General features: G+C 44.8%; 1 protein-coding gene across 1 annotated transcript; it reads left to right on the top strand.

Annotated features, from left to right (window-relative positions):
• Positions 1-1,282: 1,282 nt before the first annotated feature.
• LOC146171855 (uncharacterized) lies at positions 1,283-17,408 on the top strand. Its single transcript, XM_084586310.1, has 3 exons — positions 1,283-1,322; positions 7,948-8,045; positions 17,169-17,408. The coding sequence occupies exons 2-3, from the start codon at positions 7,956-7,958 to the stop codon at positions 17,406-17,408; spliced, it is 330 nt and encodes a 109-aa protein (XP_084442436.1). The 5' UTR covers positions 1,283-1,322; positions 7,948-7,955.
• Positions 17,409-19,809: the final 2,401 nt, after the last annotated feature.

Here is a 19,809-nt window from a genome sequence, read left to right as displayed (position 1 = left end):
CTATACACATATATGCTGAATCATCATATTGCAAGGAAATGTATTTTATTTGGTATATTTTTCAGTGTAACTGTAGGCTGCGTCACGCGAGAGGCATTGAGGAAAGCTGCACGTGCAACTCCACGAATATATGTTGTGCAGTTTCCAGCAGCAGTGCATAATCATTATGCTGCATGGAAAGAGCAGCTTGATTGCTTTAGCTTCTTTACTGTATGCTGTAGGCCACAGAGATAAGTTGAAATATTTGTATGGTCAGTTTCTTAATTGAAGTAAAGAGCGTGCAAACACCCCACACTGCCTTCACTTGAAGCTTGACCGGTAAGCTATTTTTGCATATCGCATATATTTCCTGATTGAGAGTTCAGGCTTTCACCCCACTGTCCTTGCTTTTGCTATAAGCTACAGGCATTCAAAAATTTCGTCACCATTTAAGAGTTAAACATTGAAGTAGTGAGGCACATATCACACAAGAAATGATCGCTCTCAGGTGACCAGTTCGAGCTGACAGCCATAGATGTGGCGCCCATAAAGGAACAGCGGGCGAGCCGAATTGGGCTCGCCCACTGTTTTTTATGAGCGAGCACAATTAATTCAGCATCTTCTGTTTCCAAACAAATCACTTGATCTGTAAAACGCCGTATAGTCTTTCAATATTAACAAACAAACAATTACCACTGTAACTGTTTATGAACAGGAGTTTTCGCAAGGAACTTGGCAATGAATTTGGGCCAAAGCTCCGATTCGCCGAACCACAGACCGCGGTCAACCTAACGTCCATGACAAGCAAAGCACGCAGTTTGTCCAGCATCGCGAGAAAAGAAGCGAAACTCACGGTGGTCTTTCGCTAGCACTGCTAATTTTTGAACGTACAAACTACAGGCGCGTATACACGACAAACATGCAGTGTTAGCGCGTAGACGCCCGACATCGTGCTTGCCACTGTTCGGCGAGCAGCAAAGTCGTTAGGTCAGCGACTTCCGAAACCGAAACAAGTCGAAACCAGACGAGGCAGCCGAAGCGGATCGAAGTGCTAGCCGTAGCCATTATGAGTTGGTGGCGTCGCGCCTTTTTCTCTTGTGTGTTGTTGGGGGCCTTGCTGCTGGCGGCTCTTTATTTCGAGATATACGAGGCACAGAGCGCAACAAAATAGCTCGTGCGATGTGCAGAAGCGTGGTAAGGTTGCGTGCATACCTGAGAAAAAAGTGTGCTCGCGTGCCCGACAGGTAGTGCGTTTCCTTTGTGCGCTCTCACTGCAAACACTACGCTGACGACGGGACTATTAGAGGGCGGCCACCACTCGGCATACATTTGACATCTCGGAGGTAAGTTAATTTCCATCTTCCCTGTACATTCTCCTAAAAACATTGCGCAGAACTGATGATGCATGCCAACACAGCGCTAGTTCGTAAACATCAAGACGCGCATCTCATTATAACATACGGTAGTTTGCTTTTGACGAGGGAAGGGTGAATGCGTTTGCAGTGTCTAGGAAAAGAGACAGTTAGTGCCAGGGGCTGCACGCTCAGAGTAGAATATGCCGTACAAATCATCACTCGTAAGACCATTGCGGGGTGCACGATGCTGGCGCCTACTGCAATTCAGCCTTCGGCAAGAATTTAGAATGGGCCAGTTCCAAGTGCCTCGACCCGGGCCTTATGTTGCGCTGCAGTTGAAGATCCGGCGCTTGTGCAGTTGCAACTACACGGATTGAATAAGTGGTAAAACCTACCTGCGTTACAACAGGGCTAGTTCATTATTCTTATGTTCCATAAATATTGCGGATAGCGAGATATGGAGCCGGCGAACATGCGACGGCAGTGTGATTCAGCAGCAACCGTATACTTAAACTCCATTGTCGAGCCTTGGGTAGCAGAAGGGGAAAAAAAAAAGTTTTGAGCTATTTTGAATTTTTTCGCCTATATTGGGCTTGATATTTTCTTTTTCATACTTTGGTCGTGACTGAAGTAATCCCCAAAAACTACTAAGCGCATATAAATGACAGACACCAAACTCAGACCTTCAGTCCAGAAATGTCAGTAAGGTGTAAAGGTAATTATGCATTCAACAGTACCAATAATATTGATTTTCTTGTTTAATTATTTACAAATGAAGCGAAAAAAAATCTTAATGCGGAGATGCCCGATTTTCATCTTCTCTACTATGAAATGTGAATCAAAATGTGCAGTTTTTCCGTACTCAGTATACCACTGATTCATCACAGATGTGAGAATATGAAATTCATGCAAGTTTCAAAATGAAGAGTGCATGCAGAATTCCAAGCAAAGCAAGCCTTTGCTTAAAGTATCATTCAGTTGTGGTGTTTTTGTTTAAATTTATGCATGTTTTGTAGAAGCAACGGTAGATGTTGATATGGAATTAGTGTTGTGTCTGGATCTAGATTATGAATGGCTACCACATTTATGAATTGCTTGGTTGCCACATGCACTTCCAGACATTGTTTGAACAGTCACATCACATTCTGCATTTGGCTTCTTTTTACTTTTTTGCATGGAACTGTTTCCACTTTAGAGTGTGTAGCCTTTCACAATTCATAATTGATCGGGTGAGCATGTTTTGGCATGATAAAAGGTTTGGAAGTTCGAGAGCATTGGCCCTTCATGATGCACAAGGGGCAGACTGCTTACTGCACTGGTACCACTATCTTCCTAGATTCCTAGATATCACTCATATTTCTATACAGAATACATGTTTTCAGAAATCCATATTTCTTGTCTGACTCTGCACATTCTTCAGTTGACATAATGGGAGCTACGGACGAACTTTTGCTTTTCTTGGTGCACTGCTCCTATTTCGTTTAAAGAGCCGCCACATTTTCTGTAACCCGATTTGGGGTGCACACACTGCATGTTCATAGGGTGGTCAGGGAGCAAACTTGGTGGCCCTGTGAAGGCCATGAACAATATGCTGATGATAGGCTGCCTTTAGACTGACTGGCTTGCATTTCTCGGTGTGTTTTGTATGTGCGAGGGTTCCATAAGCTGCCACATATATTGCTTTGATTTGATGTTGAGGTGACTGGCATGATTAAAAAGTAAATGTGATGATCGAAGTCTTCAGAACATTCGGAACATGCTGGGATTGTACTCCTGGCTTAAGTTGCAGACATTGTTTGGTGGTTATACCTTTGAGAGGAAATCTAGTAGATAAAGCTATGGGCAGAGTGCTTGCTTGGTATTCCAACCTAACCACCCAAACGTCACTGTTTACTGGAAACAGATTGTTCAAGCTTCCAGCCTTCCACTTGTTTACTCGTACATTGCAGTGAAGTGCATTTACGCCTTGGCACATGGCAGGCTCAGGGGCTCGTTCATCGCCACTGTACTAGGTTAGACCTGCAGTTGACTCGAAATGCCTTTTGCCATTGCCATGAAATAGTGTTTAAAAGAAGGTTCGATGACAGAAATACTGTTTGCTCTCTTAGTAGGTAAAGAAGAGTTAGCATAACATTTCTTTCGAGTTACATTACCTGGCATCTCTAGATGCGCGTTGTGCCTGCTATGGGCACTGAATTCTTGGTGTGAGATCAGAGGTTCCTGCAGAATCGCAGACTTTTATAATGCAACTTAAATTATGAGCAGATCGAGGTGATAGATGACAAGACTTTACTAATGGTCAATTCCAATCACAGTGTTTAGTGACTTACAGAACATTATTTTCTGCTCTTTTTGGAGTAACTGTATTCCAAATGCAGATCCGGAACACAGGTCCCATCTTCCCAATGGAGATGGGGAGCGATTGCTGAGCCAAGATCGGTCCCTGGAGCAGTGGATTGCTCTTCCGAAATCAACAGAACCGGCTAGAAGTTTGCTTGGGTATTTGTTCAGCTGCACCTTCTATTTCCAGTAGCATGCTCTGCTGTGCTGACTGTGCCCTCTGTGCTCCATAATAGATGATTATTACTTGCCACTGCTATGAATGCAAATTGCTGTCATGAACTAGTGCTTACTCTTGAGGACAGCAAGTCTAAAAGTAGCAGTATTATGCAAAAATCTTTTTTAAAGACCTCAGCTCGGAGTGTGACTAGAAGATTTTGTGCGGAAATCATCTTTATGTGCTATTCATGATCTTAAAGCCATTCCTGAACTCTGAAACAGTGAAAATGGTGAACTGCGACTTCCTTTTATTTGAGAATAGTGCCAGAGAAATTTAACCCTGCTTGCCCGCACTCGGCTATACGAAAGAATGGCATAAACTGTTGATGTGAACGCCATCCCAAGAAGCAGCGGGAGAAATGCAGACCTATTACAGGTTTAAAAACAGCTGGCACGTGCAGACGAAGCACGGGCTAGCACACAGAATAACAGGCAATTCTTCTGTCAGTTCATGGGCACCACCTACTTGCGCTGGCATGAGTTCCAAACGCAATGGGGACACAATCTGTACTGGATGCAGGTGCTCTTTTGCGGAGCAGGCAGACCACTTCACTTCTGGAATTGTAATTCACTGTATGTGCAGAGGAAAAGCAGGTGAACGTGTCTCTGCTGGCATATGTCGCATTGCCTGCTGTCATCCTTTTTACTTTCAATATGCGCTAATGACAGGAATGCTCATAGCACAAGTAGAGTGAAGACACTGATCTGCGCCATTATGGAAATGCCGAGATGTTAGCGTGGGCAAACATCTCTTTGCATCACTGCGAAGCTTGCTAAGGCTCAGTTCAATGTACGAGCAAGCTAATACAATGCGGGCATATGTCAGAGAGCTCTTTAGCTATGGGCGTACGCAACTGCTGCCATAGCTTTAATGAGAACTCTTGACTAAAAAGGCAACATTTTACAAAGAGCAAAGTAAATGATAAGAATGACTTTTTTTTTTCATTTAACAAAGCTGGCGGTCACAGTGAAGAACTCATGCCACGATTGTTAATATGCCTCTACTGCCCCATTTGTAAAGCAAGCATATTGAAATTCTCGAATGAGCATGGTTACAGTCGTGAGCAGCTCTGTTAGATGTATGTCCATAAGGGTGGCATACTGTTTCATTGTTCAAAAGAATTCTAAACAATAGGTGGTTTGGAACTTAAAGGAGAAAGAACAGAGAAGCTGGCTGTAGAGGCAGAAATACTGCAAATGGTGGGTGGTGGACAGGTGCCAAGCTGTCGGGATCTGCACTTTGCAAGGAGCCTCATGCTACTCATTAGCCGCAGCTTGGCCATACCCAGCTTATATAAGCTTGGCTTGTACAAAACATGCCTGCAAATGTAACCCTCTTCAAGGCTGCCTGCACCCTACTGTGGTGGTTTCAGTGTTTAGGGCATTTGACTAGTGAGCTGGGTGACGCGGGCTCGGTCTGAGCCGGGGTGGTTACATTTCGCTGGTAGCAAAACGCTAAGTCTCCATGTGCTGTACAGTGTCAGTGCACATTGAAGAAGTGCAGATAGTCAAAATTATCCAGAGCTACCTACTATTGCTGACCCTCATTGTCTAAGTTTCTTTGGCATGTTGAACCCTGTCATCAAATCAAGGTTGCCTACTGTTAGCGTTAGTAGATGACCTTCGTAATGCCACAAAGTCTGCCCCTCACCACTCTCCGAAATTTCGTTGTTTGCAACTCAACTCAGGTTACTTACAGGTTGATGACCCCTTTTTCTGAAACACTAGCAGTTGACGAACTCACTCCCATGCAGTGAACTCTGAGAAAAGTGCTAATTTGGTCATAGACATTTTTTTTTCATGAGAATTTTGTCAGTCATATGACCATTGGAAAGTCATCTGTTGATATGTTCATGTGACAAGCTAGTTAGCTTTATAGATGGCTTGGATATGATATTAGAAGTGCTGTGATGGTGAACTATGCTTAGTGTCTGCAATACCTTCATGATGAATGTGGTGAATGCAGATGACATTTTGCTCCACTTTTATTTCACCAGTGGGTGCCTGGTGAGTTGTCAGTGCAAACTATTGAGTTTCACTTTCTTCATGCAGTTTACAGAGCTGTGGAATCCTGATTATAGCAGAAGTATTATATTTATGGTTCACTAACTACTGTTTTTTTTTTAATATAAAATAAGTAAATGCGCAGTCAGCAACCCTGGAGTGCAGCGTGCTATTCACCTGGACACCATAGATATTTTAATTATGCCATACCCCTTTGTTACTTTCAGTTTTCAGTTCTACAAGTCTTGATCACGGTAGCACATCACTATACTCGGGGATGACTGTGGCTATGCAGCTGAAGTTAGGCAGAAAGGAAGAGGCAACATACCTCTTTCCCCTTGCCATGTAGAGTGGGTTACTTCAGCCCTAGTGACCTTGCATTAACTCTCCAACTTCCTCCCTTCACTTCAGCCCAGTACACTCCTAGCCCAAATAGTGAGCAAACCACTCTTCACGGCAAGGGGACAGAAACTTTTCTCCTTTTCTTTCGTACCTAGACTCGGCTGCATAGCCCCAAAACATTATCTCCATGTACAGCAAGATTCAATGCCACAATTCTTCTCAGTGTCAGAGCACCCTCTGCTTGCTCTGTACCACCCTTGCAGCAGCCCAGTGTTTTGTTTACCACAGAAAATCATGTCTGTGCAAGCTGTGTTGGCATGGAGAGCTGCATATCTGAGCCAACTTTCATGCTTTATGATGAGGCTCTCATTGATTGGCTTTAAGTTCCATGAAACGTGGTCAGGTGTGTTGATTAGTGTCACATGAAGTAAAATTTTACTGACTAAAATACAATCATAAGGATGTAATTTGGGTGAGTTGGTAAGGTGTCATCTTGAAAGTAGCAGCACGAAAAAACGAGGACGTGAAAAGAAGCAAGCAGATGCTAACTCGCAACTAATGTTTATTGATGCAAATAAGAAATATATAATGCCAAGCAACGCTGCAAACCGCTCAATCACCAATAAGCAGACAGCAAAACATGAATCACTAAAACTTCCGAATGGTTCCATTTGAGTAGATATAGGTAGAGGTCAACTTGGCTGTGCATTGTAAGAATGCACTGGTTGCTTTCAGTTTCTTTCTGCTGTGCACATTCTGGCTGTCATCCATTGCAAATCAGCTGAGAAATCATTGAAGCTAGACATATTTTACAACTAGGTAATGAATGTGTTAGTGAGCCATCCATCATGTTACCATGCAGTGAGTTGGGTTATCTAGATAGGGAACTGTTCTTAAATTTTAGTGATTCATGTCTTGCTTTTTGCTTATCAGTGATTGAGTGGTTTGCGTTGTTGCTCGTCTTCTTTATATATTTCATGTGTGCTTCAATAAACATTAGTTGTAAGCTAATGCCCGTATTGTCTCCTTTCATACCCTTGTTTTTTCTTGCTGCTTCTTTCAATATAAAATACAATCTTCGCTACTTCGGTCATAAAATGAATTTTAATGAAGTTCCACATCTCTTAGAAAAGTAGTATTGTAGTTGCAGGCATGCATTAGGCCCTGCAGTACCAATTAAGATGCTCGCTCGATGTAAAGCATAAAGAAAGGGAGGGCTTGTCTGATCTCGAACCTAGTGGGAACTGGTGGATTATGGATAGGCTGTTAAAATGCACTTGCAGTTAAAGTCAAGTAAATGCTTTTTTATTTGTAGCTAGGGGCACTGTGATGCCTGACGTGCTCTTTTGCCAGGCTGACGACGAGATGGAGTGAAAGGAGTTATTTTATTTCACTGTTGGTATGTCTCGGGTGATGTCAACATTGTTTCTTCTCTGGCATTGTAGGCAATCGCCCTTCAAGTAATTGAATCCCAAAGTGAAATTTTGAATTAAAAAAATAATATTTTAAGATTATTTAGCAGGCAGAGGCAAATTTCATGCAGTGACCTGCACCAGCATGTCGTGCATCATTTCAAGAAAAAAAAAACAGTATTGTGGTGTTCCTACACTGTGCCTTTATTTCTTGCTCACAAAGCCTCTGCATGTACGTGTTGCACCATATTACGTTTTCACTAATTTCTTGGGTCATGGTACTTTTTATTTTGCAGCAAGTTCCATGTGGCTTCGTAAGCAATGGCTCCTTCAAGCTCTATACCCTTTGCCGGAATTGTGCTGTGCTGTGGTGGGCAAGAAGCAGGACATTGATGTAAGTACTGAAGACATCTTTCAGTATGTGTAGTTTTTTATTTGCCTAACCCAATACTGCATTTGTGACCCCTCATGTTTATTTTGACATTTAGGTTTCTTCAGTGTTTTCTTTGCTTGCTGCCATTGCTTATTGGCTATGACATTTGGCTGTTGAGTTTGAGAATGCGGAGTGGAATGGTGCCTGTGGCCTGTTGATATAGGCAAAATGCAAATTTGCCTGCCCACATTTGGTGCCACTGCATAGCTTGAAGAACTTTTGTGGAAGAGGGCTCTGGAAATTAACCCAGAGCCCTCCTTCATGATGTCTCTCATAGCTCATGTTCAGCTTTAGAGTAATAAAAGGACATTGAGGACAAGCTGAAGCTGTCTTTTATTTTAAATTACTGCATTCTATCCACTAAAGTGCTACTTACTGAAAATTCGAGCTTACTTTAAGGTAGGAAAAGCCAGAAGTTTTGAAACAGATGTCATTACCAGCTGATTTCATAAGTTCTACATAATGCATCCATACTTTATTGGGCACAGGCCCCAGAGGCTGGGCTGGTAAGCCATTCCCTTCAATATGATGATCATGGAGTGTGGTCTACACAGGCCTTTGATATCATTGAGTACCCTTGGTTTTCAGGAACTATTTCAAGGAGCTTTGGAACTCCTGAAATTATTTGCTGCTTAAAATTCTCAAAAAAATTGCATGGTTTTTCTCTGAAAGCAAGACTACATGAAAACTAAAAGTGCACTTCAGAGGGAACAATCGAAGAGAGCATGAGCCTATATAATATAAACCCAAAGTGACAGCCTGGCATGCGTCCAGACCATGGTTACAGGTGGCTCTCTTTTTCGCAGTTGTCACCTCTATTGTCCCTATTTAATTTTTCTTTTTTTCAGCATGTTTGTCTTTGTTTTCCTAAATTTCACACATTTATGCAAAACTACTGTGAATAAATTTTTCTCAAATTGGAACTCCTTGAAGACCTTTCTGGAGGGTTATTTTTCTGGTCTTCCTGTCTTCAACTAGACCCGTTGATGGCTGCTTTCTTATAAATCAGCTCTGACAAATTTCCTCTCTAAAAGGCCCCCCTGCACTTTTTTGGTAGCTAAACTGAGTGCCAATATAATTTGTATGTAAAGTGAAAAGAGAAAACAGGGGAGTGTTATTGATAATACTATGCCATATGTAATCATAGACCATGAATGAAGTATGGGGTTTTTCTGGCAGAATATTTCTGCAATGCTTCTCTGCTCAGCACAAACCCCTTCACTGTGGCGGCCAAACCTGTTTTGGGGGCAGAAATAGGTGGCTGCCAGGAGACATTTCTTGTGACAATGACCACATCCATTAACTGCTCCACTCAGTAACAAAATTCATAACCCCCCCCCCCCCCCCACTTCCGCCCTTCTGGTTTTCAATAGTGAAGGCATGCTTCTCGTCAGATTCGTGCATAACATGAGGTTTGATACAGAAATATTCAGCATTGCACCCAACTTCTGCCCCAAAGGGAATTGGGAGGATATTTTTGCATGTCTTCAGTGCACAATCATGTGATACATCAGTGACATAGCCTATGTGTTACGTACACATATCTTGTGGAGTTTGTATTCTTTTTTTCCTTGAGAGAGAAGCGCTGCTCAGTCAAAAAGCATGATGCAAGGGAATTTAGAGTGAGCGCCGATTCTGTGCATTTGCTATCTTATGCTTAGCTTTCATTCTTTTTCTTCCGGTGGTTTAGTGGCGTTGGTGGTATTCGAGCAATGCAAGGACACGGAGTCAAGAGTCTGCTTCTTCACAATGCGCTGCAGGGATTGTGCATTTGTTTTCCTCATTGTAATGAAAACATGCAAGGCTAGTGCATGAGTTACTTGCACACACGCACGCCACACACATGCTGTTTTGCAGTGGCAGAAAAGAAATAACTGTCAAGACTGAGAGCATCTTCTAAGGGCACATAAACGTTGGTGTTTGAAGTTAAGTTGTAAATTCATAAAAGATGTGGCTTAGCTTATGAACCAACAATTTTCCGGCACTATCGTTTCACACAACGGGTTTAACTTGAGGTACAAGGGTGGCCGATCGAGCCCTGTGCTCTAACGTGCTGCGCACAGAAGCAATCAAAGCTTGAGCGCTCCCTATACTGCTGCTCAGGTCAAAGCAACCCAAACCTCATTGAAACAAAAGTGACGTGGCTATGTCACTCCTGCATGTCCTGCATGAGCTTTTTTTTTCATTCTACTGGGAGAGAGTGAGAAAAGGGTTGCCTGGTCTGTGCGGGAAGGACGCAAGGGTGCTGGGATGTTGGCCGTCCTTTAAAATGAGTGGCGGGTGGGAAGGGGGAGTGGAGGTAATGGGAGGGGAGTCTAGCTGTCCTGCGAGCTAAACGCACAGCAGTATGCATGCTTTCCTTTTTTTATTTAGCAGTGCGGAAAAAATGAATGAATCGAGGGGGGGGGGGGCAGGCTGGCCAACGCAGGCAGCACGGTTTCAAGTGAGTGATGGCTTGGAGCTGCCTCGGCAAAGCACAGAGCAGTGTGCATGCTTGCTTTTTTTTGTAGCACCGAAGGTTTGACTGCTTCTGTGTCCGCACATGGGCTGGTTTTGTACCTTGAGTTAAGCCCCCCATGTGATACAAGCCTGAGTCGCTTTGGGGCGTTAAACCCCATAAAGCAAACCTTATGTGAAACATCTTGTATAATTCCATTGCTTAATCCAAACGTCAAAGTTTACGTGCCCTTTAGAAGATGCTCTGTCTTGACAGAATTACTTTTTTTTGCGCCACTACAAAACTGCATGTGTATGGGCACGTATGGGCATGCGTGTGTGCAAATAACTCTCACTCTGGAACTCAATATATATGCAGCCCCGCACACAGCAAGTACTCTTGCACATTTTTTTTAGACTGCAGAAAGCAAACGCACCATCCCGGTGACATGCTGCGAAAAAACAGACTCACGACTCCAGTATCCCACATCGCATTGCATACCAGCCGTTCCATCAAACTATCGGAAGAAACAGAACGAAAACAAAAAATTGCAAACGCACAGAATCGGTGCGCACTACACTCCCGCGCATCGCGTCTTTTGACTAAGCAGCATGCCTCTGTAAAAAAAAAATCTAGGAGATATGTGTATGTGACATATAGGCTACATCACCCATGTATCACGTGACTGTGCACCCAAGATGTGCAAAAATATTCTCCCACAAGGATTCTGCTATATAATATAGGTGACGCATTGAGTTTTGCAAAGGGTCCAAGTAGGTCATTGTGCTCCTACTTTCTCCCTGGCCAGTTCAAGGGGTGAGAGGCACTTAAGAGCACAATTACCTACTATAATCTATATAATCTCGAATGGGCCAGGTGCAGCAGACTGCTTGTGAGATTGAGTATAGTGACAGGAAATCTTGACTTCATAAGAATACATTGACTTCAACTTCACGTAGCCCTGAATGCCTGCTTTTCATTTATTGGCAGTTGTGTGACCTTGAGGGCTCATAGACTGGCACTCAACTTGTAAACACTTGACATCTTATCATTTGTTCTCTCTGTGGGCTTTGTTCTGCGGGTTTACAAGCTTTTTACTAAAGTGGATACAGTGAGTATGCACAGATCTGTTCTCTGAAGCATTGGCTGAGTGACAGCCCAGGTCAAACCTGGTTAACTTAGAACTTCTAGCACATTATTTTTTCTGGGTATGGCTTTGGTATTCCTCCTGACATCCCAGCTTCTGACACCAAGTAGGCATAATCATGGTCTATCACTAACTCCAGTGCTGTAGTTGATCATCACATACTTCTGTGGTGCTGCACATTTTAAGTTGTCGCTGTATATGAGCAGTGTTTCAGAACCTAATTAGTGCAGAGCTACGGTACAAATTTGAAGACTAATAGTAAGTTTGCTCTGCTTGGTGGCTTCCACAGACAAGGACACACTTGTGGGGAAGGCATGTTGCGTACATACCTGCAGCCAACCCTTCCGACTTTTTAGAAGACTTCAGATGTTGACCAAACTTTCTGATTGCACGATCACTGCCCTAAATGTCCCGATAAGGGGCTTCTGCCTGCAAAGAATGGCTTTTGCGGAACCAGCACCGAGGAATCAGCAGCCGCATTATAATTTCGAGCATCTCCATCAGAGGCCACACTAGCACCATCGGCATCATTGGCTAAGCAGGAAATCAATCAAAACAGACTTTAGCCGAGCAAGAGTTGGTGTCGCTGGCTGCGAAAACAGTTGGTGTACTGCGCTTCTTGTAGGCAGTGATGCACAGCTAATGCAGCCACACTAGATATAGATGCTGTGCTGGCTTTGCTTTCGATCTCGGCTAAGGGCAGCCACTCAGTGTACTTGAGGTTAAAGGCTTTGCCCAAATGTCATGTTATCTGATCCTTCTTATTGAGCTCAGCCGCATGCCTTATGTTACTAAGCTGCTCTATGCTCAGCAATGGCGTGATTGCTCTTTTTTCGGAAACAACGCAGCCAACGACGGTCGCGGATGAAATTACGTGTAAATGGGCTAGTTATGGTTTTGCATTAAAAAATTTAAACAGCGCTCCGATGGTACTGAGAGAAAACTGGTGGTGGGCATGCAGATCAGTTTTGCGTTGGCTATAGAGACGTAGTGAGAACATTTGGTGGCGGCCTGCAGATATCTCGACAGACGCACACCTTTAGACATGCATTGCATGCTTGCTGCTGCATGTTTTTATGCTTAGAATGTTTAGATTAGGACGCATCAGACACCGCCTGAAAGTAGCAGCCGCCTCCCCCTTTTGTACACAAATGCTGCCTCCCCCCCCCCATTTTTGCAGTCTTCCCATTTTTGGTCTTAGCAAGTGCGTGTTGAAAATCAGTATGCAGAAGACTAAGGTAATGTTCAACAGCCTCGGGAAGGAACAGCAGTTTACATTAGGTAGCGAAATACTGGAAGTAGTAGGCGAATATGTCTACTTAGGACAGGTAGTAACCGCAGATCCGGACCACAAAAAGGAAATAACAAGAATACGATTGGGATGGAGCGCATTTGGCAAGCACTCGCAGATTATGACTAGCAGCTTACCGGTATCGCTATAGAGGAAAGTATACAACAGTTGCATCTTGCCTGTACTCACCTATGGGGCTGAAACGTGGAGGCTAACCAAGAGAGTTCTACTTAAGTTGAGGACAACCCAGAGGGCTATGGAACGAAAAATGGTACGGGTAACATTAAGAGATAGAAAGCGTGCAGAGTGGGTCAGAGAAATAACTCAAGTTACCGACATTCTAGTAGAAATTAAGAAGAAGAAATGGACATGGGCAGGACATGTAGTGCGAAGAGAGGATAACTGATGGTCGCTGAGGGTAACAAACTGGATTCCAAGGGAAGGAAAGCGTAGCAGGGGGCGGCAGAAAGTTAGGTGGGCGGATGAGATTAAGAAGTTCGCAGGGGTCAAGTGGATGCAGCTAGCACAGAACCGGGTTAAGTGGAGAAATATGGGAGAGGCCTTTGCCCTGCAGTGGATATAATCAGGCTGATGATGATGATGATGAAGAAGTACGTGTAAAGGAAGCTGGGGCCACTAGTAGCGCGATTGAGCCTTGTGAACAATGTCGACATCTGTGCTACAGGCATCAATGGCTTGCTTGTCACATCAGGGTACTATGTACTCTATGGACACACGGTGCTGTCAAAGCGGTTGGTTCACTTGTTCTGTGGAGAGATATTCACGGTAGGCAGAAGGCATGGCTTTTCAAGTGCAGGGACCATTGTGGCTCCAAGCTTTGTTTCGAAACTGAAATCAGCGAGTTGAATTTGTTGGTTTGGGCGTATATGTAGCGAAGAAGCACGCATATTTTCTTCCCTCTCCCCTGAGCCCTGCAAGCTTAAAGATCAAGTGTAGCAACAACTTCAAATCAAATCTTAATAAACAAATTTGGTCACTAAATTTCACAGCATTTCTCAATGCATATGTCATGTTCTACATGAACAATATCACAGCAGCAGCGACATTTTGCCTAACATTAAGTGTTTTCAGCTGTTTTTCACAGCTGCCTTTTCATGCAGCCTGGGAAACGTTCTGTTAGCCTGTGAATATCGAGTTTGCTTCTGAATGTTCAGAGGACTTGACATTAGGACATGAGTGTTTTGCGTGTGGAATAGTTAATTCAAATTTTACCCTTGTGGTCGAATTCAAAAACATGTCTCCACTCGATGCTACCTCAGCTCCATAAAGTGCAGAAAACAGTCTTTTCTCTACTTAAGGTTCAGTTCAGATTCTTGAATGCTTTTCAGCATTTCTTCCGACTTACCCTTCAGAAATATTTCTCCACTCCAGACAGCACAAGTGGCATACGGGGCAAGACTAATGGCGAATTCGAGCGGGAGAGCAGGCGCCCTCGTGAGCACTTCGAAAGTGCTCTCAGACAAGTGGGTGCCCTCCAATGGTAGAGCAGGAGTAGAATCACTGGCTTCCAATGGTAGAGGAGGAGGTATTTTCCTTTGCTGAGAGCACCTGAATGCACTCCCGGCTGCTCCCTCATCTAAAGAGAGTGTAGAGGAAGTCACATGACATAAAGCGGTGTATCCGCACCATCTTTTTTCTTTTCTCAAGTCGGTGACGCTCTAAATGGTGGCTGCAAAGCATTGCTCAGGTTTGAGAGTCACTGCTGGCATCGAAAGGGCCAAAGGAGGCAGATCGCCGCGCTGTGAGAACAAAGGCATGCAAAGCAGTTCTACATGGAGTGTTTGCTTCTCCTCGGGTTGCAACTGCTGCTACTGCGGGTAGGCGGAGAATGCTGGGGAGGGAAGTGCGGTCACAATGGTCGTGGCGTACTGCTCTCGACACGCAGAGAGCGTTCCCGTGGGAGCAAAATTACACCCTCGCTCGGCGTGCTCCTGTACTTCTCTGTACTGCTCGGCACCTCTGCTCTCGTCCCCCCAACCGAATGGGCCATAAGGCCAAAATTTGGCCCGGAAAGTGCATGCCACTACGTGTAACATGCTCATTTTCTAATGCCAAGTCCTTGTGAACAGCATCCACAAGCTGCCTCAAGAGTCACAGGCTAGTAGGCTGTGGCGGCCGCTTTTCGATGGAGACTAAAAGCAAGGCGCCCATGTGCGGTGCGACATCAGTGCACGTTAAAGAACTACAGGTGGTTGAAATTTCTGCAGTCCTCCACTACAGCATTTCTCATAGCCTGAGTCGCTTTTGGACGTTAAAAAAAAAGTCACAGCCTAGTAAAATATGTTTTGCAGACTGCATGAACAAGGCAGCTGTGAAAAATGGCTGAAAACAATTCACATCTACCAACATACACTGCCAATGACATATGGCTGATGTAGAACAGGATTTAGGCATTGAGAACTGCTCGAACTGCTGTGAACTCTAGTGACCTAGTTGCATATTTGCCCTCTGAGTGCTCAGCGGCGAGCGTTGAGCACATGTGAGGTTCAAAGAAGCATGTTATAGCGCATGCACCCAAGCCAACAAATGTGTCTTTCCAGAAGCAAATGCCGCTTCTGTTTCCAAGCAAGCTAGGAGCTTTAATTTTAAGCGCACTTGAAAAGCCATGCCTTCCACCAACTGCAAATATCGCTCCACAGCTAAAAGACAGAATTGACCCCCCCCCCCCCCCCCCTTCAGCACTGCATCTAGACATACAAGTATATTTGAGGCAATCAGAAAGCCATTGATGTGTGCAGCACAGGTGTTCCATGGCACAACTGCACCTCCGGTACCTCGCTGTCTTCCTATTTACAATATGACATTCCCCACGATTGCACCACTGTCCACAGTGGTTCACAGAAACCACTGCACATGTTTAATTTGCTGTTAGCCATCAAATGCTTTCTGCAACTTGGCACTCGGCGTGCTCTGAAATGTTGCTAAGGTATCTGGTGATGACTTGAAATGTGTTTACACCACAGTAGCATAATGCGATGATCAACTACAGCATTGAAATCTGCAACTGACGATAGTTATCCATGCTCAACGTCAGCCGCAGAAACTTAGGAGGGTTTTCTTGGTCGTACTTGAAACGATGTTTCAGTATTTTCGCGTCCGATTGAGGTTCTCGAAGCCAATGCTTCAGAGAGTGTTTCTGTGAATCCTTATTGTATCCACTTTCATGAAAGGCTTGGTATGCAGTAGAACGAAGTCTGCACAGTGTGTGAAAGCTGCGATGCCCCATGTTTTCAAGTGGAAGTCTAGGTGTCCCCGTAGTAGTGTCATTGCCACTTATAGATGCTCTGTTTTCTCATGCACTCGAGGAGCAACTCAAGTGGAGCTTCATTTCAAAAAAAAAAGGGCCTCGAGGACCGCTTGGAGTAAAGGTGTTAGTCAAGGCATGTTTGTGAATATCAGTTAACCTGATCCCTATGCACTGTTTCCACTGCCTCGGGTGGTTAGGGTACTTCTCGACCTTATTGGAAGGAAGGCTGAGGGGCCGTCATGAATCCTAACCAAGCTTTTAGTAAACTTGGGGAGAGTTGTGCCACTTCTACCTGGCATTCTCGATCACCATTGAAAGATTCCATCATCTCACTAAGCTCTTGTACCCCGCTATTGCCATTGATAATGCCATTGATAATTCGCTGCTGGGCTCAAGTAATACTCGTGCACTTTTGAAGATGTGTTATCAACTGTTTTTGTACAAGTTGCAGTGATGATATACTTTCCATACTGTTCTGTGTGCAATTTTGTTTTTCTTCTATGACCATATATGTAGAATTGCATAATCTTTCATTTCAGGTTTGGTTTTATTCCTAGCTCTGTGTGCTAAGCCATATCCTAGAATGCACACTTCTATTTCTCAAAGTCCATTTAAATCTCCAGTTCTGGACTGCTCTGTTCACTCTAGTTATTGTAGCTTTCCATGAAGCAGTGCTCAGATGTCTTTGATTGATAGGATATGGTTCAAAGACCCTTGAAATATCTGTTCGACTAAGGTATTAGATTTTGTGATGGACTGATGCTGAACGCCTGTATTCTTGTGTCAGTTCGTCATATTTCTGTAGTTCAGAATCGAAACTTTTTGAATTGTTATCAATTAAAAATACAGCACCTAATTACCCCTTTCTCAGAATGTTTTGTAAAGACAGCTGAGTTTTCGGATTTTGGAATATAGTCCTGCTTTTTTTTTGCATTTTGCAGATGTCGCACAGCGAAAACCTGTATCCAAGCTCGAATCCAACAGGCCAAGAGCAGCTGAAGAAGGAAACCTGCATCCAAGCTCGAACCTGGTGGACCGAAAGCAGATGTTTTGTGACCACAGTGTATCAGCCAATAAAGCCAATCCAGGTGACCACATGTATCTTTTGGAAGCTTGCATTCTTTGCACTTGAGACTCATCTCATGGAGAGCATCATTTCTGCAAAACATTTTGTGTCATAACTGTAGCAGAAACTGATTGAGGCCTTGCACAAGGCCTGAAGCTGGCATATTAGTATTATGCACAACACAAACATGAGGTGTGATGTAGGAGCCTTGCAACCATGCAGAGTATCACCATAGCATGGTAGCATTCCCATGCTGAATGTCTCATCATCTGAGATCAGACTAATGTCTTGTACCTTCAGAGTGCACTCATTCCTTGCACTAAAGGCCCCAGTATAGTCCGACGTTTTCGACGCGACTGGCTAAGTCTACGACGTTAGCCACGGCGCGTCGGCTACGACGGGCGCGTCAAAAAACTGTCGCTTCTACAGTCTGGCGCGGCTGGCGTGCCCGATGCCGCGGCGCGCATGCGCACAAGACGCCCTCGAGGGCTGGTACGTTTTCGGGGTTCATTTTCGAGCAGACGACAGGGCACCTACAGGGACCTGGCTGCAGCCTATCAAGGCACTAATTACTGTTGTGATCAAGGCAATGACGCGATGTGTTTACTGCGAATGTTCAAATGGCACAAGGCATTTACAGCCAGCCGTGGAGACGTCCAGCCCAGCAACGGCCTGAACCCGCGCCGCCGACGGCTACAGACGGAACGATGATTGTATACGTGTGTGTTTTACTGAAAACTAATCAAAATTTAAGTATATGTACGATTACAGAGGAGTTAGAGATTACACAGTAATGAGGATCACTTTCTCGGCTGTCCGCAGTTCCTGTAGAATTCCATAAATTTCGCGAATTCCCTGGTTGTTGAACCACTGACGTTCCGTGAGGCCAAATCGAGTACGGCCTTCGATTCCGGCGTGTACCGGTCACAACTCTATGCGAAGCCGCTTCCGCAGTTTTTGGTATTCTTCCTATGAATGTACTGCAGATAAGTGAAACCGTTACACCACCTAGAGCAATGCATTAAAACGACCATGGCACACGCACCGCAGCGAAGAACTCACAGCTGTGCCTAGCCGCACTACTGACAGTTTGCATCGCAGGCATTTTTCTTTCCTCTGAACGTCTCTGTATAGTCAATCCGCTTGGTATCATAGATGCAGGGCCGCCCTCGAATTCCTTCTAGCACCTTTTCCGCAACGGTGTCTGAAATGCGCACGTGGTTATAGCACGGTCTCTGTCTACATGCAAGCCGCCATCTTCACTGCGCGTGAGGAATGCTGGAATGTGTGGCCGACGCGGCTGACGCGGTCGGCGAGAAATAGGCGAGATTCTATTTGCGCGTCGGCGACGTTGGGCCGCGTCGGCTCGCACTCGCTACGTCCATCACGCCGTGCCGTTGGACTATAGACGTCGGTTTTTCGCCGACGTAACGTCGCGGAGGCCGACGTGCGCGCGCGCGTGTTACGTCGGACTATATTGGGGCAGAGCCAGTCAGCAGAGCCCTCATTGGTAGTCTATCTTCACAGATTCAAGAGCGGACCTACAAGCCTTAAAAGCCGCCCTTCGCCGTGGAGCCGATGAGCAACTCGTTGCGTAAATACGACAAATTCATCACTGTGCAATTATTGGAGGACATGAAATCATCTACCTATGGCTTCCAGGACTCAGCGGCATAGCTGGCAATCTCCAGGCGGACGAGGTCGCACGAACAGTCCACCAAGACTGCGATTGGGTGTTGATTCCCTTTTCCAGGGCAGAGGCAGCGGGCAGGCTTCGGGCACTTGCACGGGAATACACCCTCTCCTTGTAGAATTCTGGCCAGTTTGCGAACTGCCGCTTAAAATCCCTGGACCCTGAACTGAAGCTCTGACTTAAACCTGGCCTATCCCGACGTGAAGAAACTTTGCTGTGCCGCGTGTAGGTTGGTGTAGGATTCACAAACTCTTATTCCTTTATGATAGGTATGGCAAATAACCCTGCATGTACAAACTGTGGGTGCGCGAGAATACAGGCCTCATTCTTTGTGAGTGCCTCATATACAGTGAGGAAAGACATTGTCTATGCCGTGCGCTGGAGCGTGTAGATGGACGCCTATTGACTGAAATTAAGATTTTAGGTCCCTGGCCACTGCGATCGTCTGCGGTGAAGGCCTCCCAGGCATTGCTCAGCTTTATGAAAAGCAGAGGCCTAATCAAAAGGCTATGATTTTGCTGTTACGTTACGTGATATGACTCTCACGTGATGTGATGTGACATGTCTGTGATTTGACTGTACTAACTTTACCCATCCCCTCTTACAACTTTTATATCCACTCACCCCGTCCCCCATGTGCAGGGTAGCAAGCCTGTTTTTTATACGGGTTAACATCCCTGCCTTTCCTCCTCATCTTCCTCCGCCTCCTAGCTTGCAACGGGTAATGTTTGAAAAAAAGTCCACCGCGGCTATATGGGCATTGATAAGAACAAACTCAGTGCATGACGTCTAGTTTTCTGGCCCGGAATGTACTCTGAAATTG

Source organism: Amblyomma maculatum, unplaced genomic scaffold (assembly GCF_055883805.1).
Source record: "Amblyomma maculatum isolate TAMU_Amacu unplaced genomic scaffold, ASM5588380v1 scaffold_18, whole genome shotgun sequence".
In the NCBI taxonomy this organism is placed as follows: Eukaryota; Metazoa; Arthropoda; class Arachnida; order Ixodida; family Ixodidae; genus Amblyomma; species Amblyomma maculatum.
The sequence above is the reverse complement of the archived record's forward strand: the minus strand, read 5'-3'. Positions and strand labels throughout refer to the sequence as shown.